At 47.1% G+C, this 27,923-nt stretch overlaps 1 protein-coding gene across 1 annotated transcript; it reads right to left on the minus strand.

The window, feature by feature from the left end:
- Positions 1-650: 650 nt before the first annotated feature.
- LOC137532978 (glutathione peroxidase 2-like) lies at positions 651-23,741 on the minus strand. Its single transcript, XM_068254048.1, has 2 exons — positions 23,453-23,741; positions 651-4,399 (listed from the first exon to the last, which is right to left on the minus strand). The coding sequence occupies exons 1-2, from the start codon at positions 23,672-23,674 to the stop codon at positions 4,049-4,051; spliced, it is 573 nt and encodes a 190-aa protein (XP_068110149.1). The 5' UTR covers positions 23,675-23,741; the 3' UTR covers positions 651-4,048.
- Between the last annotated feature and the right edge of the window lie 4,182 nt (positions 23,742-27,923).

Raw genomic sequence — 27,923 nt, forward strand, 5'->3', positions numbered from 1 at the left:
AAGGGCTGGATCGGAGGCGGCTGACGTCAGGACGTCGGCTGACGTCGATGACGTCACTCCGCTCGTCGCTATGGCGACGATATAAGCAAAACAAGGAAGGCCGCTCATTGCGGCCTTCCTTGTTTATTCTGGGCGCCGGAGGCGATCGGAAGATCACCTCCGGAGCGCCCTCTAGTGGGCTTTCATGCAGCCAACTTTCAGTTGGCTGCATGAAATAGTTTTTTTTTTATTTAAAAAAAACCCTCCCGCAGCCACCCTGGCGATTTAATCAGAACGCCAGGGTGGTTAACCTAACTGTATCAAAAAATGCAACCCAACCAAACCCTACTCTCACACAGAACCCTCCCCTCTTGCTCAACTAATACCCCCCCTGGAGGGAACAATCCCCCCTCTTCCTCAACTAATACCCCCCCCCCCCCCCGGGAACAACCCCCCCCCCCCTCTTGCTCAACTAATAACCCCCCCTGGAAGGAACAATTCCTCTTCTAGCCCAATGGGATCTGTGGTTGCAAAAAATTACAGGCGTGTTAACAGAGAGAAGCCACGCCTACACAGTCATACACTGTCCTCTATGGCAAGTTGCAAAATATGATGGGTAGCAAAATTTTTCACTACACCGGCATTAGCAGCAACAAAATACACAAAGAATGCTGTTTTTATGCACATTTATTGAGGCGTAATTACAAACGGTATTCAGACACTGTCCTGATACAACATTCTTGTACCCTTCCGTAGAGATTTAAAAGAATACAGTCATCTAGTATGAGTCAAACATCTGAACACTCGTTACATTTTAATGAATGCATTGGGGCACACTGTAGATTGGAATGTAAATGTGTGGCTGAGTCTAGAGCTCTGTTGCTTCAAAGAGTGAATCCACCAACAAGAAGAATGTCAGTAATAAGAGTCTAGTACATTAGTGAATCTCATTGCCTTCATGTACTTCATTTGTGAGATTTACATCAGTGACAGTGAGACCTTCCCTCGGGGCCCAATTCCACTACAAAAATGTTTGACCAAGAGACAAATCTCTCTCTTATCGAATCTGATAAGGGAGAGATCTGTCAGCTGCCCATACTCCACAGGTCGATTCCCGATCAATTTCATGCTGAAAACAATCCGGAATTGGCGTTGTGCACCGCATCCACCGACTTGCCGCCCCGATGCTGTGCCCCTTAAAGTGAACCTTAAGCCTAAAAAAAAAAATGAGTTTTACTCACCTGGGGCTTCCCTCAGCCCCCTGCAGCTGATCGATGCCCTCGCCGTGTCCCTCCGATCCTCCTGTCCTCGCTGGCGGCTACTTCCGGTTTCGCTGTCACCGAAAATTCACAATTATGCGCAAAAATTCACGATTGCACGTGAAAACGCTAGTGCGGACATGATATGAGTTATCACTGTTTAGTGAATCAAGCCCTACATGTGATGGACATGCAGGTCCTTCATCAGGTGTATACCTGATGAAGGACCTGCGCGTCCGTAACATGTAGTGTCTGTTCCGCAATACAAACTTTTTGCAGCCAGTGGTGTGCCGCCTCCTTTCTTACTTTGGTTGCACCTGGACCATTAGAGCAATCCAGTCGAGGCTTGGCACCGGCCTATACCCGGAACGGCATTACCTGGGAGCTGTTTTATGTGGAATTCGTATTTGTATGAGACAGTGCCCAGTCTATCTTCCCATGTTTCTTCACCCTGAATTACTGAGTGCACGTTTTGTTGGAGCCATATTGTAAAGGAAAAGGCAGGTGAGAGCACATCAATCAGCTTTATGGTGGAGCAAAGCGATATTGGAGGCCGGGGCGGGTGCTTCCTCTGTACTTGTTTGGTGTTGTAGTGAAAAAACAATATTCAAATATTAATAAATATAACAATATTAAATATGAATTATAATAGCTCATATAACTAGGTGAATACATTAAGCTTTGGGATCACTATGTCGAAGCATCTAGCAAATTCAGAAGAGCAAAGCAATGGCAGTCTCTACCCTTTAGGTAGGTTTCTTTTAAAGTAACCCTGAATCAGGCAAACAAAAAGAATGAATGAAGCCCATGGTGGGCTAGATTACCTTCAGAAGTGTTCTGGCGCTGCTCAATGTCCCCCATTTTTTGTCCCCAGTCCTCTAAAGTAGTGTTCTCCAACCCAGTCCTCAAGGCCCACCAACACTGCATGTTTTGTGGAAATCCACAGAGGTAGTTAATCAGCTCTGCTGAGACACTAATTACCTCACCTGTGCATGTTTGTGGTTTTCTGCAAAACGTGCACTGTTAGTGGGCCTTGAGGACAGGGTTGGGGAACTCTGCTCTAATTTTTTGGGGCGAATGCTCCAGTCGAATATTTTTCAAGGAAGTTCCCCCTAGTGGCAGCAGGTGCTTCAGAACTGCTCAGGCCTGACCCACGCCTGCAAAGCAAAAGCAAAGCGCTCGTCTGCAAGTGCTTTCTTTCAACGCGCAAGCACAGTTTGAAACTCGCGTCTGCACAGTTCAGTATAGCTCTGTGACGCTCTGAGGAACATCCAGAAGGTGCGGGAGGTTACAAAGACCAGGGACAGGGAATGGGGGGGGGGACTGACTCTGAGGATAACGAGCAGCGCCAGGATACTTCTGAAAAGGTAATCTAACCCAACATGGGCTTCAATTGAAAGGTTTTTCCCCGATTCAGAGGTAATTTAACCACTTAAGGACCGGGCTGTCTGCAGAGTATCTGTGCTGCGTGCATTCTACAGCCCGCAGCACAGATCATCATTACAGCAGGGTGATCAGACTTCCCCACTTTTTTCCCCACTAGGGGGATGACCTGCTGGGGGGGGGTCTGATCGCTGCCGCTCCGTGTGGCCGAGCGGGGGGGCTCCTCAAAGCCCCCCTCCGCAGCGATATTGCGCGCTCCCTCCCCTTACCTCCCTCTCTCTTCCCCTATGAGCTGCGCAGGACGGATATCCATCCTGCGCTGGATAGGATAGGCTTCAGCCTATCAAATGACGGCGACCCCGGCCAATCAGAGGCTGGGGTTCGCCGATCTCCGTCACGGTGCTGCTGCGCAGCTGCGCCGTATTGATGTAAACAGTGGGGATTTCTTCCCCGCGTGTTTACATTATGCGTGTGAGCCGCTATCGGCGGCTCGCACACTGTTCAAGGAGTCTCCATGAACTGGCATGTAAACCACAAACGACCAGTCGCCGCCTATCAGCGTTAGCTGGTCGTTAAGTGGTTAAAGGACCAGCTCCAGCGAAAAAAGTAAGTACTCGAAATCTGACAGAACTGACAGGTTTTGGGCTAGTTCATATCCACGTGGGAGATTCTCAGGGTTTTCTTTGTTTTCAAAAGCATTTCCTGAATGACAGTTGTTAAGTCTAAAGGTGGCCATACATGGTACAACTTTTCTTTTTTTTTGCCATTAGACAATTTAGTTTGATTATTCCGTTAGATCGAATATAAAGATTTTTCCAGCATGTCCGATCTGATTATTCTCGAAAAAACGGGATAATCATTCAAATTTCTTGATCGAAAAGAAAAATATTTTCAACTTTCATTTGATTCAATCAATTAGATCGAATTAACGGGATAATCAACCGTTTTTCTTGTACCATGTATGGCCACCATAACTGACAAAATAGTAAGATACCAGCCAGACTTGGCAACTGCTGTTCAAATAATGCTTTAAAAAAAACAAGGAAAACATTGAGAATCTCCCATGAGGAGATGGATTAGTCCAAAACCTGTTGGTCCTGATAGATAGTAACTGCTTACTTTTTCCCTGAAGTGTTCCTTTAGGATCACTGCATTACACAATTAGAGATGTCATCCAGTGTGTTGTTTTACCATTTTTTCTTCTGAACTAGAACTTTTGCATGAGTATTTGACAGCTTGAGTAATGAAGCTATCAATTAAATAGCAATTCGCTCCAGGAATTTTATCAGCCCGCATGCAAAATTCCGGCTTGGTCAAACAGCTACAGGAAAAGCAAATTCTAGGTTCATCTGAAAGCACAAATTGCAGCCTGACTTAATTAAGCTTCCCTCCAAGATATTTCCCTACTGATATCTCCAAAGATGACATTATTTGGCAAGTTTTAGCAGCCTCTGGATATCAGGTTCTACACTGATGGTTGGGAAGGATTTACTGTAGCGCTTGAAAGGTTCTCCTTCTGGACCCACAAGAAACTTCTCAAAGTTCCAGGAGACATCAGATCTCTGGACGGGGCTCCATACGATATAGCGGGGATCAGTAATCAGGCCACAGGGCTCGTCATCGGGGGTAGGGAGTTTGTCCTTTAAGTAAGCAAAGACTGGATGAGTGTCCTTTCCATTCGCCTCACATTTTTGGAAGAGTGTGAAAACCGGTTCAAAGCCTTTTCCTGGCCGCACATACTTCAGTGAATTCAGAATTTCTTCGTTTTTACAGTTTTCCTGCAGATAAAAAGACAAATAAAAATCCTACTTTTTTTGTTTTAGTAGAGATATCGCTGTCCAAGTCAATTCTCATTTCTAGGAAAGATATTTATTTGCATGTTACCGACCATCTCTACACCTGACCCAAATGGTAAAACTATATATACATTTTTGTTTTCTCTGCATAAGGCAAACACTGTTCAGCTGAGATAGAAAAAAAGACAATTGCAGCATCTAAGTTTAATTCTAAAAACTTGTGTTGGGAGTCAGGCCTGGAACCCACTAGAGCGCTTTTCTGATCGTTTAGGGGGCGCTTTGAATTGCTAGCAAGTTCACTAAACGCTTTGCCAATGTAAATAAATGTAACAAATTCCACAGTAGCGATTGCGATTAGCAAAATCGCAATCGCAGGACATGCAAAATTTTGGGAGCGTTTGCGCTTAAATAAGTGAAGGATTGAAGCGCTGGCAAATCGCTCATGAATTGCTACACATATCGATTTGTGTGTAATTTTAAATTAGAGCAAACTGTAAAAAAAATTATAATATTTTGAAAGGACCAATCAAAATTAAAATTGCTAATCGCTATCACAATCGCTTTCAAAAAGCGTACACTTTTTAAAATTGCTCCCAAAATCACTGGAAACCGCTCATGAAATCGCTTACAAAATGATACTTAAAAATATTAGCGATTGCACTAGCAATTTGTGAATTGTAGTGGGTTACAGGCCTTAAATGTTTTCCTCTATTCCCCAACTGACCTCTCTCTCTTTCTATTTCTGTTAGTTCCAATGACTTGTCACAGACACAAGGGATAAAGCAGAGAAAGCTTTTTGGGCAAAAGATTAACAGAGGTAAAGATAGCAGTGCATCTCTCTGACCCTGCTATTTTCAAAAAGAGCAAAAGCAGAAATTAATGTCAGGCAGGAGTAGGGACACTTAGGCCCAGTGCACACCAAAACCGCTAGCAGATCCTCAAAACGCTAGAGGATTTCAGAGCGATTCTAGGCATGTTTAGAGACGTTTTCTAAACATGACTAGCGTTTTTGTGTTGCAGATTACAAATATTGTTACAGTAAAAGCAGTTACTGAACAGCTTCTGTAACAAAAACGCCTGGAAAACCGCTCTGATCTAGCGTTTTCCAGAGCGGTTTGAGCTTTTCCTATACGTTACATTGAGGCAGAGAAGCTTCTGCAAACCGCAAAAGGGCTGCAGGACCCACGTTTGCGGTTTGTTAAAAGCCGCAAACCGCCGGTGTGCACCAGCCCATTGAAATACATTAGCCAAGCGTTTTCCAAGGCGGAAGCGGTTTGCAGATCGCTTCAAAAACCGCTCGGTGTGCACCAGGCCGTACAATGCTCCTTAACGATAGACATTCCACAGCATATTATGAACATTTATGGACAATACAGAATAAGAAATACATAAAATGGAAACGAACAGCTGACCCAAGTGAGAACGCAGTAGGAAGAATGGTGAAAACTGGGAGTACTTATGTGTCAGTTTTATATAAGATCTTGCCTGAAACCACAGGAGAAATAATACATTTTTGGCACAGTATTGGTCTTTTGGGTGTATTATAGTTAAAACTGATCTACAGAAAAATACGAATATAATAAATACAGCCCACATTCCATTTGCTACTGTTTGTAAAGCAAGCATTTCATACTTTTTTCAGTATAAAGTTGTGTCCACAGGACTCTCGCTGCTATCTTTTTTTGACAATCCGTGTGGACTTTATTCTGACTGAAGCTTTGTACAAAGGTCATCCAGAAAGTTTGCCTTTATCTGCCACACAATGGGCCTGATTCACAAAGCGGTGCAAACACTTTGCACGCCTGTGAAAAGCCCTTTATCACGCCTAAACTAAGTTTAGGCGTGATCTCAAGTAACTCGCGCGGGAGTTACTTGTTTTGCATGCGCAATCGCGCTAGCAGCGCCCATTAAGCCCTATGGGACTTTGCGCGCGCGCCTGTGCGTTTTGCGATCAGCAGCTCAAAGCGGTGATAACTCTGCTAGTGCAAAGGTTATCACGCCTAAAGTCTTTTAGGCGTGATAACTGAGTTATCGCCGCTTTGTGAAACAGGCCCAATGTATTCTGTGTAATGTAACTTGTATCTGTCAGTTTATCTCTTATAAACCTGCACCACATGACTGCAGAACCCCGCTACCCGTTGGTTCAGCAGCTTTACATCCCCAATTCCTCCAACTCATAGGTGAGAAGTGTGATACTGCTATAACAAAGGGCTTGAAAACCTTGTAAAACAATATGATAAATGCTTGAAATACCCCTGAATGGGGTAAAAAATACTGAATGAAGCCCATGGTGGGCTGGATTACCTCCTCCTCAGTTTCCTGATGTTTCTTGTTGTCTTCAGAGTCCCTCCTGGTCCCCGTGCCCAGCCCTCTTCTCTCCCCAGCATCCCGGAAGTTGCCCCCGAGCAGCATACCACCAGTTTCATACCACACATGCGCAGTTACTTTTGCCGTGCACTTCCAGTTTGGAACTACCGTCTGAGCAGGTCTGAATCGCTCTGTGTCACTCTGGGGGACTTCTGGAAAAGCGGCGTTTTTTGCTGGTGGGTTTATCCCTGCTGATTTTCCTTGCCTACCTGCTTCTCGCCCGCTCTCCTGTTATGTTTCCCGCCCTGGCCCCTCCTCCTTGCATGCATATAGGTGACGTTAAGCGGATGGGTGGTGTTTGATGCTGTGATTGGTGCTAGTTAGATTAAAGGTTGGAGAGCATGACGGTGTAGCAGCCACACCCTTTGAGAAAGCCGGAAGCCGGCGAAACGTCGGGGGAGAGCTGCTCGCCTTGTGCATGGGACGCCACGCCGCCCCGACCTCCGCCATCACTCACGCAGACCCGCTCCACCGGTCTCTACCCACCCGTCCACGTGGACACATTGATGGACACTGACGAGCAATCCCAGATTCTGATGCCACTAGCTGCAGATTGCAGGCCGCATCATACCACGCAAGTATACAGCACTTTGGGACGCTGAAATCATTGCCTTCTGGAATCGGGGAGTCCTCTTCCGCAATTGGTGAGACAAGCTTTACCATACCTGTTATGCATTTGAGCTATGGAATCGATGACATGTGTGGAGGCCATGCATGACTTGCCACTTTGAATCGATTGAGGCTGCTGATTGCTGTTGCATTTGCCAACTGGTGCTGGATATCTGCATTATTACATTGGATGCTCATACTGCTTTACTAACCTTGCTCGACCACCACAGTGACTGTCCATTCATACAATTATCCTATCCACTGGAAGGAATATTGCATTAACAAGAATAACTTGCTGCATGTTAGCCCTGCTTATCCCTCTGTCTCTCCTTTTGTTATGTCATGGCAAAACATTAGCCTTTACAGCTATACCCACTGCTGCTGAACCTGCCAGGTTCTGTCATAGGAACAGTCCATAAAGTAGTTGCCGGCGTGTGATTGGTGTGTCAGTGTGGTTGCGGTTGTGTCGTGGCGGGGTGGCCATCCCATGTGGTTTTTATGTGTTTTTTAACATTTTCACTTTTTCAAAAATTAATAAAATCAGTTATATTAGAGATATTGAGTTTGGTGTTTCATATCTGTTGGGCAGTACATGCTCCACCACGTATTTCACACGGCCCTAATTGTGATTATGACTTCTGGAAAAGTATTCAATGGAGGGAACCCAAAAGACAAAGGGCAGCATCAGGAGTCTATGGAGGAGGTATCTAGCCCACCATGGGCATCATTCCAGAGCCAGTACAAGGTCCTCCAGCATCCAAGGCTGAGACACCAAAGTGCACCCCTCCGTCCCTCCCACCCCAGCCATCATACACTGATTGCCATTAGACTAAGAGGCTCTCTAGGGCCCCCAACACCTAGCTATTTGGCTTGCAGTCACTGCTATGTATCCCCTTTTCTTATTTCTCTCTTCAAAAACAATAGGGGAATGATAGCTGAGAGAATTGTGCGTCCCCTCCTACACTGCGCCATGAGGCTGGAGCCTCCCTTGCCTCTGCCTCGGCGCGGCATTCATCCTACCCCCCTTTCCCCCCGATTCAGGGGTACTTTTAAGGACAAATAATCATAAAATACAGTGGGCCCGATCCAATTCACTTTTTCTCCTAACTTTTGTCCTAGGTGATATTTTCACACTTTATAGAAAAATGCCTTTAACCTCCTTGCCGGTTATCCCGAACTCAGTTCGGGGTAACCTGCGCAGGAGGATTTCTCAGGCCCCGCTGGGCCGATTTGCATAATTTTTTTTGTTACAAGCAGCTAGCACTTTGCTAGCTGCTTGTAACTTCCGATCGCCGCCGCTCGCCGCCGATCCGCCGCGCCGAGTCGCTCCCCCCTGCCCCAGACCCCTGCGCTGCCTGGCCAATCAGTGCCAGGCAGCGTTGAGGGGCGGATCGGGATTCCCTATGACCTCCCGACGTCGGTGACATCATCCCACCCCGTCGCCATGGCGACCGGGGAAGCCCTGCAGGAAATCCCGTTCTGAACGGGATTTCCTGCTTACTCTGATCGCCGAAGGCGATCGGAGTGGGTGGGAGGATGCTGCCGCTCAGCGGCTATCATGTAGCGAGCCCTAGGCTCGCTACATGATTTAAAAAAAAAAAAACTCCTGCGCTGCCTCCTTGCCGGAGGAATTGAACCGGCAAGGAGGTTAAAGGGATACTGTAGGGGGGTCGGGGGAAAATGAGTTGAACTTACCCAGGGCTTCTAATGGTCCCCCACAGGCATCCTGTGCCCGTGCAGCTACTCACCGATGCTCCGGCCCTGCCTCTGGTTCACTTCTGGAATTTCAGACTTTAAAAACTGTGCCTGAAAACCACTGTGCCTGCGTTGCCGTGTCCTCGCTTCCCCTGATGTCACCAGGAATGTACGGCGCAGGCACAGACCATACTGGGCATGCGCAGTACCTTCCTGGTGACATCAGCGGCAGTGAGGACACGGCAACACAGGTGCAGTGGTTTTCAGACTTTAAAGTCTGAAATTCCAGAAGTGAACCAGAGGCGGGGCCGGAGCATTGGGGAGTGGCTGCGTGGGCACAGGATGTCTGTGGGGGACCATTAGAAGCCCCGGGTAACTTTAACTCATTTTCCCCCGACCCCCTACAGTATCCCTTTAAGGCCATCAGCTAGCAGAAAAACTACTTTTTGGTACTGTATTAATTGCAGAGTGCTGAAAAGTTACTTTAAACAGAAGATGAAAAATTATCTCCTTAGGAGAAAAAGTGGATTAGATCAGGCACTGTGGCCCATACGTAATTAACTTTTTCTCCTGGGTTTTCCTCCTAGGTGATATTTTTAAATTTGTAAAGAAAATGCATTTTAAGCCACCAGAAAACTAGAAAATACTCAAAATAATTTTGATAGTACTTTTTTGCCTCCTTTTTGGTGCTTTTTTAGTTGCAAAGTGCTGGAAAGTTATTTTTATTCAAAGATGAAAAATTATCTCCTAGGACAGGGGTCTGCAAACTTTTTCGTCGAAAGAGCCAAATATCACCATTTCAAAGAAAAAAAATTATTTTGCAAGCCAAATTGCATTCAAAGACAGGATTCGGTTTAAACTACTAGCTACTAACAATAAAAAATCCAGATATCATAATAATAATCTTATATTATGACCAAAAACAATATTTCACATTAAAATAAAGAAAAAAGGCACATATTTCTTCTCCCCCACAACATGACATGTGGCCTCCATTCCACCCTCTCCACACACACTGCGTGACATGTGGCGTCTACTCCTTCTCCCCCACAACATGACATGTGGCCTCAATTCCACCCTCTCCACACACACTGTGTGACATGTGGCCTCTACTCCTTCCCCCCACAACATGACATGTGGCCTCTATTCGCCCCCCCCACACACAGCATGACATGTGGCCTCTATTCGCCCCCCCACACACAGCATGACGTGGCCTTTACTCCCCCCCCACACAACATGACATGTGGCCTCTGTTCCACCCTCTCCCCACACACACACACACACACACACACACACACACACACACACACACACACACACACACACACACACGTTGCCTTGATCCCCCCCCCCCCCCCCCCAAGTCCCGACAATGTCACATGTGGCCTCAATTAAGAGCTCCACCACCTCCGCCTGACTGCTCGTTCCCCCCAAGGCAAATCCCTCATCATGTGGCCTTGATCTGCCAAGCACCCGCCGCCTCACAAGTTCCCAAAATGAAGTTGCAGGTCGCAGGCTCAGTCGGTCCTGTGTCCCATTGGCTGCACGCTCACTCCTCCTCCCGCTTGCATGCACTGTGCTCCACCTGGCAGCCTCGTCTCCGCTGATGTGACGTCAATTGCCATGGAGACGCGGCAAGGTGTACAGAGGAAATCTGTTACAGTGGACACAGCGCAGAAAGCCTGCAGAGATTAGGAGAGCACATGGGAAATGAGATTGGGGGAACCCGGGGAGCAAAAGAGCCGCACACAAGTGGCTAAAGAGCCACATGCGGCTCAAGAGCCGCAGATTCCGACCACTGTCCTAGGAGAAAACTCAGGTGAAAAAGTGAATTGCATATGGCCTTATGTCTGAAATATGATCGTCCTACTGGACAGGCCCTAAATAATACGGATAAAAGTTTATAAATGTTATTATTAAAATATGTATACACTAGAGAATGTCTGTGTCATGACACCTCTATGAGTGTCTTCTGTGTCCTAAGTGATGACACATAAAGACCGAGGGGGGAGGTCCTTGCTGATCTCCCTCCACTCCTGTGAAAAATGCAGAGTGGGGTGTAGTTATCCCCCAAGGAGAAATAGACTGAGGCTAGAACGTGCTAGATGGAGAAGACATGACACAGCCTGTGCTACACAGCCCGTGCTACCTACTGTGTATAGTCCTCTGTCAGCTGCATGGGTGGTCCTGCTATATTACTGTCTCCACACTAAAGGTAGCCATACACTGGTCGATTTGCCATCAGATTAGACCGACAGATAGATCCCTCTCTGATCGAATCTGATCAGAGAGGGATCGTATGGCTGCCTTTACTGCAAAAAGATTGTGAACCGATTTCAGCCTGAAACCGTTCACAATCTGTGGTGGTGGTGCTGCCGCCGCTCCCCGCCCCGCATACATTACCTGCTCCGCCGGCGCGACTCCCCCGGTCTCTGCTGTCTTCTTCTCCGCTCTGATCTGGTCTCCGGGTCCAGCAGGCTTCACTTCTTCCTGTCTGGGGGAAGTTTAAACAGTAGAGCGCCCTCTACTGTTTAAACTTCCTGCCGGGACAGGAAGTTCAGTGAAGCCAACAGGAGACCAGACCAGAGCAGAGAAGAAGACAGCGGAGACCTGGGGAGTCGCGCCGGTGGAGCAGGTAATGTATTGCAGCTGTATTGCGTCGGTCGTCGGGCATTTGAACGCTGCTAGCGACGCGCTCCCTACCCGCGGGCGATCGATGGTAATTTCCCGCACGGAGCGATCAACGGGACCGATCTATTTCGGGACGAAATAGATCGAAATTTAGCGTTAACGTTAACGATTTGACGGCAGGTTCGAATCTGCTGTCGATCGGCGGGGAATCGGCCTAGTGTATGGCCAGCTTAACCATTGACTGGGTAGACAGACATATAACTTAAGGGGTCCTCATATCTATGTACACAGTGCCCACACACACACGACCCTCAACATGTTTCACCCGAAGGGCTTCATCAGGAGGTGCAAAACAAAGGTGTTGTGCTATATACAGTATATACAATTCCCCAGCAAATCATAAAGTCCCCCAGCAGGATATATAGTCCAAATCAGAGCTCTGTTGTTCTTACGTATCACACACTATATACAGTATATTGCTGAAATGTCCACAGCAATGCGGATAGTGTGAACAAGGCTTTAATTGATTAAATTAAAAAGGCTGTTACTTTCCGGATGACCCTCATACATACTGTATATTAGATGTTCCTCAGGAGAGGTGGCTCAGACCACATCTAGCATGTGTACAGCAACCAACAATCCCTCTTGATGCGACAGTGAGCAATCTGCCTGGCAGATCATCTTATCCAAGTGCAGGCTAGGACATTGTTCTCCTCCTCACCCCAACTGCTTCTTCTGCCCTCCTCCCCCTCCCTTCCCCCTGCAACAGAACACATCACCAGCCAAGGGATTGGGTCCCGATCCCTGCTGTGCGACAGTCCTCATAGATGTTGTGTAGAAGGCGTCATCCCGCCGGTGCCGTAAGAGCCCTGCGCATGCGCGGTTCTTAAAAGTCTGAACTGCACATGTGCAAGGCTCTTATGGCGGCCGGCACGATGACGTGTGCACTGGTGACTTCACCCAAAGTCAGCGCATTACCGGAGCCACCAGCGGGACAGCGGAGGGGGCCAGGAGGATGCTGGGGGACCTTGCGTGCTACTGTGGGCTGGAAGAAGCCCCAGGTAAGTCTGGTTTTCTTTTTTCAGAGACTGCTCAGTATCCCTTTCATAAAAAATGTTTTATTTGAAAATTAAGTGTGATTAAAATAGTTTATTTCTCCTAGTCTTTGAGTTTCTGCAAAACAAAATACAAAATATTTAAACACTGGAGGTTAACCCTTTTGTGCTCCTAGTACACCAGAAAGGAAACACGGCAGGGTTTTTGTAAGATTTCAGTTGTAACAAAGAAATGTTTTTCTTTACAGTTATTATGCTGTTGCTTATCTCCTTATAGCAGAGAGGAAGCTGTGAGTTTAGGTCCGCTTTAAAATCTGATAGGACCAACAGGTTTTGGACTAGTCCATCTCCTCACGATGGAGTCTCAGGGTTTCCTTTGTTTTCAAAAGCATTTGCTAAACGCCCATCATTAAGTCTAACTGCCAAAATAGTGTGCAAGCGAGTAGGGAGGCTGGCTGGTATCTTACTATTTTGGCAGTTAGGGTTAGCAACTGCCATTTAGGAAATTCTTTTAACCCTCTGGGCGATACAATTATATCGCCCAGGAGGGGGCGCAGCACTTTTTAAAAAAAAAATTATTTTTTAAATCATGTAGCGAGCCCTGGGCTCGCTACATGATAGCCGCAGCGCAGCGTCATCCCCCCACCCACTCCTTCGGCGATCAGAGTGAGCAGGAAATCCCGTTCAGAACGGGATTTCCTGCTGGGCTTCCCCGGTCGCCATGGCGACAGGGCGGGATGACGTCACCGACGTCATGGACGTCGTGACATCAGAGGGAGTCCCGATCCACCCCTCAGCGCTGCCTGGCACTGATTGGCCAGGCTGCGCAAGGGGTCGGGGAGGGGGGGGCTGCGCGGCCACGGCGGGTAGCGGCGGATAGGCGGCGAGCGGAAGTTACACGCAGCTAGCAAAGTGCTAGCTGCGTGTAACAAAAAAAAATTATGCAAATCGGCCCACCAGGGCCTGAGAACTCCTCCTGCGCGACATTCCCCGAGCTCAGTTCGGGATTATCGCCCAGGAGGTTAAAAACAAAGAAATCCCTGAGAATCCGCAATGACGAGGTAGACTAGTCCAAAACTTGTTGGTTCTGAAAAATTTTAACTGCTTACTTTTTCACTATAGTGGTCCTTTAAAAATGGTAGTTTGATAACAACCGTGAAGGTCAGGATGCACTGCTGCATTGCTGTGCTTATTTCAGTAATGTGTCTGACTCTCTTGTGCCGTGCAGCAGTGTGTTCTGACAATAAACTGCTGCATGCATGTCTGTGCCAACACACTGCTTTCTCATTTCAATTAATACTGCAATGCAGAGCAACACACGTGCCATACATTTTTGTAAAGAGAAGTAAGTGGTTGGCACTCCAAAAAATTGGTACAGAAAGATCTGTAAATTCATGCTGCAATAAATATACTCCAGCGTTGCAAAGCAACAAAGTACCTCTTTATCAAGAAAAAACAGTGCATGTTCATCTGAAAAACAACTCAGCAACAATAAAGCACCACAATGCATAATAAATAAATACATTTGAAGTAAACCAAGAAAAAGAGAGTCACCATCGTGGAGGAACATGAGTACCAAGCACTGTAGAGAATGTGTTGACAAGTTTCAAAGGTGGCTAAAAGTGCTGCTAGCCTGCAAAGAAAACCACAATGAGGGCTGGAACCCACAGGAGCGCTTTTGGCAGCGTTTTGGCAGCACTGCGATACGCTAGCAGTTTGCCAAAACGCTGGGCTAATGTTAATGGATGGGGCAACTTCCACAGGAGCGTTTGCGTTTCCCAGAAACGCAAACGCAGGACCTGCAGCATTTTGGGAGCGTTAGCGCTTCAATGTAAAGTATTGAAACGCTAGCAGAAACGCTCAGCAAAACCTAAACTGAGCGGTTTTGCTAGCGTTTTGCGGTTCAGCACACTGTAACAAAATGAAAAATAATTCACAGGACCAATCAGGATCAAAACGCAAAACGCTAGGCACCCGCTGGGGAAAAAAATACAATGTTGCAAAACACGACCAAAAACGCGCATGAATCCGCTTGCAAACCGCTCAGACAAAACGCTAGCGGTTGCGTTTTGCGTTTGCGGTTTTCAGTGGGTTCCAGGCCTGAAAGTTGAAGCCAATAAATGGGTCATTAGACTTGGGAGCAAGATAGGAAGATAAAATGCCAACATAGGCTTTTTCTTCCACTCCCTCTTCACAGTTATGCATATCTGACACCTGTGACTGTTTCACCTAGTTTTGGACTTAATAGAGATTGCCACTTTTAAATTGTGCAAATCATGATGCAAATCTATCCCTAAAACATAAAATGTGGTAGCAAATCAACATTCAACATTGAGGACCTCAAGGCTGGTGTTTGCAAAACAAATAAAATAGGAAAGGAAGAAGGAAACAGTTGGAAAAGGATAGTTGGAAAATGGCAGTTGAAAAAAACAGTTGAAATTTGGCAGTTGGAAAATTACAAAATTAGTTTAAAATGGCAGTTGAAAAATGACAGTTGGAGAATAAGTGTTAAAAACAGTTGAAATTTGGCAGCTGGAAATGGCAGTTGGAAAATGACAGTTTAAAAACAGTTGAAATTTGACAGTTAGAAAATGGCAGTTGGAAAATGGCAGTTGGAAAATGACAGTTGAAAAACAGTTCAAATTTGACAGTTGGAAAATGGCAGTTGAAAAATGACAGTTGGAAAATGACAGTTGAAAAATGGCAGCTGTAAAATTACAGTTAAAAACAGCAGTTGGAAATTGGCAGTTGAAAAATAGCAGTTGGAAAATGGCAGTTGAAAAATGACAGTTAACATTTGGCAGTTGGAAAATGGCAGTTGGAAAATAACAGTTAAAAACAACAGTTGAAATTTGGCAGTTGGAAAATGGCAGTTGGAAAATGACAGTTAACATTTGGCAGTTGGAAAATGGCAGTTGGAAAATGACAGTTTAAAACAGCAGTTGGAAATTGGCAGTTGAAAAATGGCAGTTGAAATTTGACGGTTGAAAAATGGCAGTTGGAAAATGGCATTTGAAAAATGGCAGTTGGAAAATGACAGTTAACATTTGGCAGTTGGAGAATGACAGTTAAAAACAACAGTTGGAATATGACAGTTGGAAAATGGCAGTTGGAAAATGACAGTTAACATTTGGCAGTTGGAAAATGACAGTTGGAAAATGGCAGTTTAAAACAGCAGTTGGAAATTGGCAGGTGAAAAATGGCAGTTGAAATTTGATAGTTGAAAAATGGCAGTTGGAAAATGGCAGTTGGAAAATGACAGTTAACATTTGGCAGTTGGAGAATGACAGTTAAAAACCACAGTTGAAATTTGGCAGTTGGAAAATGACAGTTGGAAAATGACAGTTGACAGGCCATTTTCCAACTGCCATATTCCAACTTCCATATTCCAATTGTCGTTTTTCAACTGCCATTTTCCAACTGTAATTTTCCAACTGCCATTTTCCAACTATAATTTTTGAACTGTCAAATTTCAACTGTAATTTTTCAACTGCCAAATTTCAACAGTTTTTCAACTGCCATTTTCTAACTGTCTTTTTTAAACTTTCATTTTCCAACTGTCAAATTTCAACTGGGTACTTATCCGTTAGCCGGGCGCATCCGGCAGGTGGCAACAAAACTCCACCAGAGATACATCTTTCCCTACTATCCATGTCGGCCTGGAGGGGGAATAGTAATTAGCGCCACCTGCCGGATGCGCCCGGCTAACGGATAAGTACCTTCAACTGTTTAAAGGACCACTACTGTGAAAAAAAAGTGAGCTGTCAAAGGAGAATTTAAGTGAGAGGTATATGGAGGCTGCCATGTTTATTTTCTTTTAAGCAATACCAGTTGCCTGGCAGCCCTGCTGATCCTCTGCCTCTAATAGTATTAGCCATAGCCCCTGAACAAGCATGCAGCAGATCAGGTGTTTCAGACTTTAAAGTCAGATCTGACAAGACTAGCTGCATGCTTGTTTCTGGTGTTATTCAGATACTTCTGCAGAGAAATAGACCAGCAGGGCTGCCAGGCAACTAGTATTGATTGAAAGGAAATAAATATGGCAGCCTCCGTATACCTCTTACTTTAGTTCCCCTTTAAGCAATGCCAGTTACCTGGCTATCATGCTGATCCTCTGCCTCTAATTCTTTTAACCACAGCCCCTGAACAAGCACATGCAGATCAGGTGTTTCTGACATTATTGTTATAGTTTAAAAGGAAACAAATATGGCAGCCACCGTATTCTTCTCACATCCGTTGCCCTTTAAAGAAGACCTAAACTAAAGCACTGCAGTCAAGGAAAACAAATATAGTTTCTGAGAACGAGTGTGGTGTGTGTGTCTAGAGCAGGGCTTTTCAACCTGTTCACTAATTCTACCACTTTTATCACCTAAAAAGCACAACCAGTGTGTCTGCACAATAGATTGGACGTGATTGGGCTGCTGGAGCCTGAATAGAGAGCAGCTGCTGCGCATGCGCACACACTAACAAGGAGAGCTTTGGGGCTCCCAGCAGTGGATCCCATCTACTGAGGAGGAAGGGGGAAACCTCTTTAGGATACAAAGGCCCCCTCCCTGAGGTAATTATTCACCCCCCCCCCCCCCCCCCCCCCCCGGGCACTTTTTTCTTACAGGTACACTTTAAGAAAAGAGGGCATATGGGAGGGGAAAAGTAGGAGGCATTGGTGGGAAAAAAAGACTACAATTAGATTGCTAGCCTACAGATTGTCAGTATTGTCAATCTGCAGGTAGATTGCCAATATAGGTAGCCTTGCAAGTTCCTTCCCCCCACCCCCGCTCAATTATAGGTAGCCTAGTCCAACCACCAGAGAGCTGAGAGCTAGGCAGTGACTCACTACAAACCTCGGCTCCCCGCTTGCTCACTCCTTGCTGTGCTGCCCTGCGAGATATATATATATCATATATATCAAGCATATAGCAGCATAGAGTGCGCTATTGTGGCTCGAAACGCGAAGAATCACTCGCGTTCCCAGCCAATCGGCTCCTGACGGCGAAACCGGAAGTGGCTGCCGGCGGGGACAGGGGGATCAGAGGGACATGGCGAGGGCACCGGACAGCTGCAGGGGGCTATTGGAAGCCCCAGGTGAGTAAAACAATGTCAATCACCGGCCCACGTGGCGGTGATTGACAGTGCCGCTCGTGCAGGCGCAGTACAGAGCGACCTGGAGGTCGCTCTGACGTCATCGCCGGGGACCGGGACGGAGCTACGGCGAACGGCTGCGCGCAGAGGTGCGGCGAGGGAGGTCCTGGGAGCTTGGGGCTGGAGGAAGCCCCCAGTAAGTAGCCTTTATTTTCTTTAGAATGCCCGGATAACTCCTTTAAGGTGCGTACACACGCCTGATTCTTTCAAACAACGGGTCATCAGACCCACCCGCGGGGCGGCCATTCTGACGACAGTATCCTTGTGTGTACAGTGTGTGTACAGTCTGTCGCCAGGCTGATAAGGCTGGTTTTGACCGATCCGCCGAGTGGATCAGTCAAAACCAGCCTCATCAGCCTGCCGACAGACTGTACTCACGGGCAAACTGTCATCAGAACGGCCACCGCGCGGGCAGGTCGGACAACCCGTCGTTTGAATGAATCAGGCGTTTACTGCTTATTACCTGTATAGGGCTTGATTCACAAAAGAGTGCTAACTGTTAACATGGCCGTTTTCGCGCGAATTTTCGCATTGCACGCGATCGCGAATTTTCACGCTAAACGATAACGGTTTAGCGCGCAAACGCGAATTTTCGCGCGAAAACGATATTGATTTTCCGGTAAAATTCGCGTTTGCGCGCAAAAACATTATCGTTTCGCGTGAAAATTCGCAATCGCGCGCAATGCGAAAATTCGCGCGAAAACGGCCGTGCTAACAGTTAGCACTCTTTTGTGAATCAAGCCCATAGTGTTTTCTGTAACCCCTATTATCAATGGCTGTAACCTAGTTTATTGTACAGCGTTGCATAATATATTAGCGCTTTATAAATCCACGGCAGCAGGAAAAGAGGGTGCCGGCGGCTAATGAACAAAAAGGGCGCCGCCATAGGCTCTAATGCATTTATCGTTAATATGGCGCCCAAAAACATTAGAATATTAACGTTTTTGAACTATGTTATCGTTTAAGAAACATGCAATGTTATAGTTTTTGTCATAGTATATCGTTTGCATGAACAGATTTTAGGTTATCAAATATGTTATCGTTTCTATGTTTGTAAGGGTGTTTGTGCAATGGGGGTGGTTAGGGTTCTGTTTCCACCGGGGGGGGGGGGGTGGTTAGGGTTAGCCACCACCACCAGGGGGTGATTAGGGTTAGGCACCACCAGGGAGGTCTTAGGGTTAGGCACCACCAGGGGGGAGGGGGGTTAGCCACCACCACCAGGGGGTGATTAGGATTAGGCACCACCAGGGAGGTCTTAGGGTTAGGCACCACCAGGGGGGAGGGGGAGTTAGGCACCACCAGGGGGGGGGGTTAGGGTTAGACACCACAAGGAGAGAGTTCTGTGTGAGAGTAGGGGTAATTTAGAATCAGAATCATTTTATTTTCGCCAAGCACGACTGGGTCGTGCTCGGAATTGGTTTTGGCACAAAAACAGGGCTTAAAACAGGAAAGGACACGCAGTAGAGATACAAGGAAAAACATGGTAGCATACATTTGGCAAAAGCAATACAGTAATTACATACGAAAAAACAATTCCACAAGGAGATGCGGGGTTTTGGTAGTGCAGACATAGTTAAAACTGACAATTCTGGCTAGTAGTGGGAGATCGGTTTATGGAGAGGGGGAGGAGGTGATGGTAGTGAGAGATGGGAGTTGGTCAAGAGAGTTCAGTGATTTAACCACAGAAGGGAAGAAGCTATTCTTGTGTCTTGTGGTCCTTGTGTAGATGGACCGATACCTCTGGCCTGAACGGAGCCGCCTGAAAAAGCGGGAGCCCGGGTGTGACGGATCACTTGCGATCCGCGAAGCTCTGGAGCGCAGTCTGGTGTTGTAGAGGAGGTCCAGAGGGGGAAGTGGTTTTCCAATAATTCTCTCTGCTGAACTGATGACTCTTTGTAGTTTCTGTCTGTCGCTGGCAGAAGAGCTTGTGTACCAGACCAGGATGGAAGAACAGAGAACAGATTCAATTGTGGCTGAGTAGAAGCTTGTCAGAAGTTTCTGGTCCATACCGAACTTCCTCAGTTGGCGAAGGAAGAAAAGTCGCTGCTGGGCTTTCCTCTGGGTAGAGGTGGTGTTGGCCTTCCACTTCAGGTTGCTGGAGATGGTTGTGCCCAGGAGACGAGCACAAGGAACTCTTGCGACTTCTGTGTTGTCGATGTGGATTGGGGGTGGAGTGGGGCCCCGCTTTCTAAAGTCGATGATCATCTCAGCGGTTTTTGTGGTGTTAAGGACCAGTCCATTTTATTTACACCAGTTGCAAATACTTTCAACCTGATGCCGGTACGCCTGCTCGTCATTATCGGTAATAAGGCCAACAATGGTGGTGTCATCGGCGAATTTGATGACTTTGACAGAGCTTTCAGTGGATCTGCAATTGTCTGTATACAGGGAGAACAGGATCGGTGACAGGACGCAGCCTTGTGGAGCCCCTGTGTTAGTGGTCCTTGGTTGAGAGAGGATAGCGCCTAGCTTGACTACCTGGGATCTGTTTGTGAGGAAGTCGGTGATCCACAGGCGCAAGGTGGGGTGGACTTCCAGTGCAGCCAGGTTCTCCTGAAGTATTTGGGGGCTGATGGTGTTAAACGCTGAGCTAAAGTCAAGGAGAAGGATCCTGGCATATGAGTTCGGTCTGTCCAGGTGCTCATAAACTGACTCCAGGCAGATGTTAATAGCGTCGTCGGTGGACCTGTTCGCTCTGTATGCAAACTGATGCGGGTCCATCAGAGGCTCAATGGGGACTCTTAGGAGGGGCATGACCATGCTTTCAAAAGCTTTCATAATGACGGATGTGAGAGCCACGGGTCTGAAGTTGTTAAGGTCTGTGACTCCCTGCTTTTTGGGGACAGGGATGATGGTTGACCTCTTGAAGCATGCAGGGACTTTGCCTTCCTGAAGGGATCTGGTAAAGATGGAGGAGAGAGTAGGAGCTAGCTGTTGTGCACAGGTTTTAAGGCATGCTGGTGACACTCTGTCTGGGCCTGAGGCTTTCCTAGCATTTAGTCTTGACAGGTGTCGCAGAATGTCGCTCTCGTTCACCCTCAGAGAGTGTGGATTTGGACCTAGAACAGGCGGCTTTGGGGGCCCTGCTTGGTTTTCAAATCTGCAGTAAAAATCGCTGAGGTTCTCGACGAGCTCAGTACTGGGAGTTGCATGTTGAGGGGGGGGGGCTTATAGTTGGTGACGACCTTAAGCCCCTTCCATACGGCTCGTGAGTCATGGATACCCGCCTTGTACGCAGCTTCTTTGCATCTCCGCAGAAGACGTAGTTTTTTGGTGAACCACGGTTTGTCGTTTGGATAAAGCTTAAAGGTTTTTGTTGGTACACATTGGTCTTCACAGAAGCTGATGTATGAAGATACGTTATCCGCCCACTCGTCCAGGTTTGGTGCTTCCAGGGCCTCCCAGTCTGTACAGTCGAAGCAGGCTTGAAGTTGTAGCTTAGCCTCACTTGACCAAACTTTGGTGGACTTCAGGACTGGTTTTGCAGTTTCCAGGCGCCTCTTGTAGGTGGGTATCAGGTGGATGAGGCAGTGATCAGATGAGCCTAGTGCTGCCCAAGGAATGGCCTTGTACGCATCTTTCAGGACCGTGTAGCAGTGGTCGAGAGTGTTAGCGTTTCTAGTGAGGCAGGTGACATGCTGATGGAAGTGTGGCAGCTCCTGGTGAAGGTTGGCCCTGTTGAAGTCCCCTATTATAATGAACAGAGAGTCTGGGAAGGACGACTCCTATTGCGTAACAGTGTCGCTGAGAACGCGCAGGGCAGATTTGACCTCGGCATCTGGGGGAATATACACGCCAACAAGAACGTAAGAGGTGAACTCCCTGGGCGAGTATTGTGGCCTGCAGTTTACAAGAAGAAGCTCAAGTTCCGGGGAGCATATTTTGGCAAGTATGGAGGTATTTGAGCACCAGGTGGAGTTGATGTAAAAGCAGATGCCACCACCCTTCCTTTTCCCAGAGAGGATGCTGTCGCGGTCTGCTCGGATGAGGCTGAAGCCTGGAAGGTGAAGGCACCCAGGGATGTCATAATAATAATATCAGGGATGTCGTTGTGGAGCCACGTTTCTGTGAAGCAGAAAACTGGAGTGTTGTTGTCAAGTTCTCTCGTTGCTGAGGAGCTGCAGTTCGTCCAGCTTGTTTGGGAGGGAGCGGACGTTTGCTAGGAGGACTGCGGGGATGGCTGACCGCAGACCTTTCCTCCTTAGCCTCACTCTGGCACCAGCTCGACATCCTCTTCTCCGCTGGCCCTTACTGGGCCTTTGCGCAGGGGCAGTGATTACCTGCACATGGCTCCAGACAGAGTCATATAGGAGTCTGCCATCTGGGAGCGGGTCTGCGTTTTTTTCCCATTTGAGGAGCTGCGACCTGGTGAAGGAGGTATGAGAGGGAAAAGGTGGTGCTGGAGGCATGGATGTAATTTCTGGCTCACCATCACCGAGGGCATAAAGCAGTGATGTCAGAGCAGAAAACTGTCTATCATTAGGTTCTACACTGCAATGTAGAACCTGTGCAGAAGTCAACCGGGTAGTGCAATACAGTCCATCACAGTGAGCAATGCAATACAGTTCATTCACTCAGGCAGTGCAAAACAGTCTATCGCAAAAACAGTCTATCACAAAGCAGTGCAAAAACCGGTTCGTCACATGAGCGGTGCGGGATTGTCCATCACGTGACCAGTGTAGAACATTCCATCACAAGAGCAGTGCCAGACAGGCCATCGCATGTGCAGTGCAGAACATTCCTTTCACATGAGCAGTGCAGTCGTCACATGGCCAGTGCAATACAGGCCTTCCCCGTGGCCAGCGCAGTACAGTCCGTCCCAGGAACAGTGCAATACAGTATAATACGTCACCGCGAGCTGTGCCGTACAGTCCACTACATGTGCAGTGCAATACAGCAGTGCGGTACAGATCACCACATGAGCAGTGCGATACAGCCTGCCACGTGAGCAGTGCAAAAATTTTATAAGTTAACATATTTTTGTTTTCATCTCCAGGCTGTTTTAAAATGGTATTTATCGTTAACCAATTTCATTAACAATGTTTATTGTTATTGAGGTTTTGTTATCCACGATCCAGGCCCTTTTTTTCCTGGCGCCCTTTTTTCATGCACCCAAAATCCACTTAATCCTCTATAATAAAACCCTAATGTCTCTGCGTCCCATGTCCCTGTGTGTGTGTGTGTGTTTTTGTACTTCGCATGTGCAGGGAGGGACAGAGAGACACTGAAGGGGAGGAAGGGGGCGGGCGTGTGTGAGAGTGCGCGCACGGTGGACGTGTGCGGCGGGTTGCGCGTGTGTGGACTTGCAAGTGCGCGCAGGCGCACGGTGACAGACCTAGCCCGTTTTTTAAACGGGCTAAGGTCTCTAGTAATAATAATAATAGGTCAGTATAAATAGGCAATTTGAGCACTACATAGTACAGAAACTCTTCCTGGAGTCTTCTGTGTTTACCTGAAGCAGTCACACATTCTTTGCATGTCACTGAGTGAATGATGCAAGCACTTGGAACCTCAGGTGAATGTTTACAGAACAGCTTACCTGATAGCCAAACTGATTGCATGGAAATCCCAGCACGACAAGCCGGTGTGGATACCGGTTCTGCAGCTCGTTCAGCTGGGTGTAATCCCTGACCGTTGTGTCTCAAAGCGAAGCAACATTTTCTATCAAAACGACTCTTCCTCTGAACACATTGAAGTCCACCTTCTCTCCCTGGAGGTTGGTGCCATGCAGATCATAGAAGGATTTCGCTATGAACGCCATGGTTTACTTCAGCTGTGCTGACAAGGTCTCTAGAGGGAAGGCTCGCTTGAGGCCTTTTATCCAGGGATCATGTGACCGGCTGGCGCTAATGTTATTATGTAATGAATACTTTGCAGAAAGTGGATATCTGAGTGTCACAGATACTCCCAGAACATTTCCGAGATAAAGCTGTTGTATTGGTTCTGTCTCTGGCTGCGCTTCATAAAAGATGCAGAGGCCTGGGCAGTCTCACAGTAATAGGCTGCATCCAATTCACAGGCTGTATCTGTACACTGATCATATATACTGTATATATATATATATATATATATATATATATATATATATATATATATACATATACATACACATACATCAGATAAAAAGGCAAAAGATATACTGTACACGCACGCACGCACGCACGCACGCACGCACGCACGCACACACACACACACACACACACACTACCAGTACACAATATATAATAAAGAGCAAATGATTTCCTTTTTTTAGTATTCTAATACTAAATGATAGTCTAATACTTATGATGGTTTCAGGGGGTACTTGGGCTTGATATACTTAACCAAGAATAACAAATTTAGAGTTTTAGAAAATTATAAATTGTATGTAAACAACACCAAATTAGTATTTTAGCTAATTAAAAGCAATAGTAAATGCTTGGAAATTATTTAGAACCAATTATCATGTACTACAATTAAATATATATTTGTCAAGGGGTACTTGTGATAATGATTACTATGCTAGGGGGTACTTCGTGAGTACAGGCTTTTAAAAGGGGTACATACCAATAAAATGTTGAGAAACGCTGTTCTAATATAACCCTCTGCACTCTGCCATGTTTTACTTAACAGTTGCTATTACCAAGATGAGGGATCATGGACCGCAGTCTAATGAAAGACTATGGGGTAGTTCATACTTCATTACCGTGGGGGACTTGCGTTTGGTCAAGTGAAGTGTGGTCCGGTGTTAGTCGAGGAGCAGACATGCAGACATCAAACCAACAAACGTTGATTCCGGTGATACCTGTACGGTTCTGATCCAGTTCTGTATAATGCCTGAAGAAGAAACCTAACGTTTCGAAAGCTTGCAATAAACCATGTGCAGTTAGTCATTAAAGGTATCACCGGAATCAACGTTTGTTGGTTTGATGTCTGCATTGCGTTTGGTCGGAACTCATAACTTTATATGAAGACACAGGGTCCTTTGACGACATTGGTGTCGCGGTGCACATGCGCGGAAGCGTATTTTTACAATATGCTTCCGCATACCCAAAGCAGGAAGTGACCGCAAGCGCGTCACTTCCTGCTTGGCTAGTGGCAAGACAGGGAACACCATGTACTAATGCGGTGTTCACTGAAGGCCTGTTTTTGGTGTTGTGGAGCGGCGTGCGCGACACACAGCATCGCTAATGCCAATATACAGTGTGAAACCAGCCTCAGGCTCTGTTCCCACTTGTGCTGTACAACGTGCGGCCAGCAGGAGAGGACAGTGTAGTGGAATGCATCCGCCTGCCCGAGATTATCACGGACTGCACACAAGTGCGGTCCGCTTACTGCAACGGATCCCGTGAATCCATTGCTGCGTTTATAAAATAAAAGCCGTTCACTATCCGGTCTGTTGAACAGAGAACAGACGCTCAAGTAGGAACAGAGCCCGAGTCTGCTGCTTTTTCAGGAGTCCACCATCTTCCCCTTACTCCTTCATCAACCTTGTTGGCCTTTTTGGCAGTCGCTACTGTATTTCACAGAAGCGGAATACCTTCTGCGTAGCAAGTGGCCTTAGGCCAGAAGGGACCTCTCTCAACAGCAGTATTAGCCCTTTATTGGTCCTGTGCTAACAATGATCACTTCTATGCTTTGAATAGTGGTAATCATTAGCTAACTGTTCTCTATTCTCTGTTTGCACCTCTAAAGGTGCCCATACATCAGATGATGTATGGGCAGATAGACAAAGAGACAGATCTCTCTCTGATCTGAGAGATCTGTTGCCTGCCCATACAGCATGAAATCTCCCGAGAATCGGCCTTGTGATGCTGCATCCTGTAATGTGGACACGTGTGACGCCCATGTATACGCCCGCAACCGCGTGGGGAGCGCGTATGCGAATTGCGGATGGTGCCTGGACCCAGTGACGGACACGGACAGGTAAAGTATACTGCATCGGGAGGAACATTTTACATAGGGAGATTCCGCTGCGATCGTAGCTCGACTCGATATCGCTCGCCATTACCACCACACACTTGATCGACCTTGACAGCCTGACATCTTGCAGCATGTCTGATCGATAAATGTGACCAATTCCAGCCTGAAATTGGTCGCATCATCAATTGGGCATGCTCTTGGCCAAGTCGAGAGATATATGGCCACCTTAATACTGTGGCAGTCCTTGGCCGGTTTCAGTCCACCATTTCAATTGTTATGTACGTAGTGCTTGGGTGGGCCCAATGTAAAACTTGCACTGAGGCACAAAGCTCCTGCTCTCTCCTCTCCAAGGGGCAATAAATGTTAATTAACAGAGAGCTCGGCAAGCATATCTTTATTTATTTATAAAGTGCCAACGCATTACGCAGTGCTGGACATTAGTTTAGGTTACAGACAATATTTAGGGGTGACATACAGCAATATGACAATACAGGAATACAAGAAAACCAGATCACACAGCACAGTATGAGTACAAGGTAATGCTTAGTCAGTCACGGGATGGAGCATGGAGATTAGGCAAGTTGAGTTCACGCAAATGCATAGCATGGGTGCACAGTAATGGAGGTGCATGATCAGGCAGGACACAAAAGGAGGAGGACCATGCCCAAAGGCTTACAATCTAGAGGGAGAGGTAGGGACTTGAAAGGTAGGGGACCAGAGTTTAGCTGCGGGTTTAGAGCACTTGTGAGGGGTGGTAGGCCAGAGTGAAAAGGTGAGTTTTGAGGGCCTTCTTGAAGATTTCGAAGGAGGTGGCTGCCCTAATGGGTGGAGGTAGGGCGTTCCATAGTGTTGAAGCAGCTCTTGAGAAGTCCTGGAGGAGTGCATGGGCCTGGGGATGTGTGTGTGTGTGTGTGTGGGGGGGGGGGAGCGGTCAGGCGAAGTTCATTGGAGGAGCGGAGTGAGCGGCTAGGTGTGTACCTCTGAGTAAGATCGGAAATTTAGGTTGGACAGGTTTTGTGGACAGATTTGTAGGTCAGGCACAGTATCTTGAATCTGATTCTGGACTGGATAGGAAGCCAGTGGAGGGATTCACGGAGGGGAGCTGCCGTGGTGGAGCGATGGGAGGAGTGGATAATTCTGGCTGCCGCATTCATGATAGACTGCAGCGGGGCTATTCGGGTCATAGGGAGACCAGACAGAAGGGCATTGCAGTAGTCAAGGAGGGAAATTATGAGGGCATGGAGTTTGGAGGTCAGGAAAGGGCGGATCTTGCAGATGTTAAGGTGGAAGGTGGAAGTGGCAGGACTTTGTGAGCTTTTGGATGTGGGGAGTAAAGGAGAGTGCGGAGTCCAGGGTGACTCCCAGACAGTGGGCTTGAGAGGTAGGGTGAATGGTAGTGTGGTTAACAGTGACATGCACATCTGGGAGGTTCAGGGATGGCTGGGGTGGGAAGATCATAAATTCCGTTTTGTCTAGATTTAGTTTCAGGAACCTAGCGGACATCCAGGAGGAGACCTTGTCCATGGTGGTGGTGAATATGTCAGGGGTGTGGAGGTAGATCTGGGTGTCATTTGCATACAGATGATAGTTAAAACCCATGGAGGAGATAACCTTGCCAATGGAGGATGTGTATAGGGAGAACAGTAGGGGGCCAAGGACCGAGCCTTGGGGGACTCCCACCGAGAGGTTGGGGGTGGATGAGGACTCATTGAAGGAGGTCGTGAAGGAGCGGTTGGAGAGGTTGGATGAAAGCCAGGTCAGGGCGAGGTCGTGAATGCCCATGGACTAGAGGGACTGGAGGAGTAGGGGATGATCTACTGTGTCAACAGCTGCTGAAAGGTCAAGGTGGAGGAGAATGGAGTATTTACCTTCATCTTTAGCTGAGGCTAGTGATTACTGGCTCACCGCCACTTGAAATCTTTGAGATCTTTAGGCTTTACACGTCTATAGCTGCAAAATTATAATTTATTGGTTTACTACAAACCGTACACATTGCTTGGCTGTCGCCGCACGGCGTGTCTGTATAAGCTTGGGCTATCACCCTAGGGATCGACTGCCACTCCCTGCAGGCAATGGTGGCACTGCTGTCCAGATTTTTCCTGGATGCG

The sequence above is a fragment of the Hyperolius riggenbachi genome, chromosome 9 (genome assembly GCF_040937935.1).
Source record: "Hyperolius riggenbachi isolate aHypRig1 chromosome 9, aHypRig1.pri, whole genome shotgun sequence".
NCBI lineage: Eukaryota > Metazoa > Chordata > Amphibia > Anura > Hyperoliidae > Hyperolius > Hyperolius riggenbachi.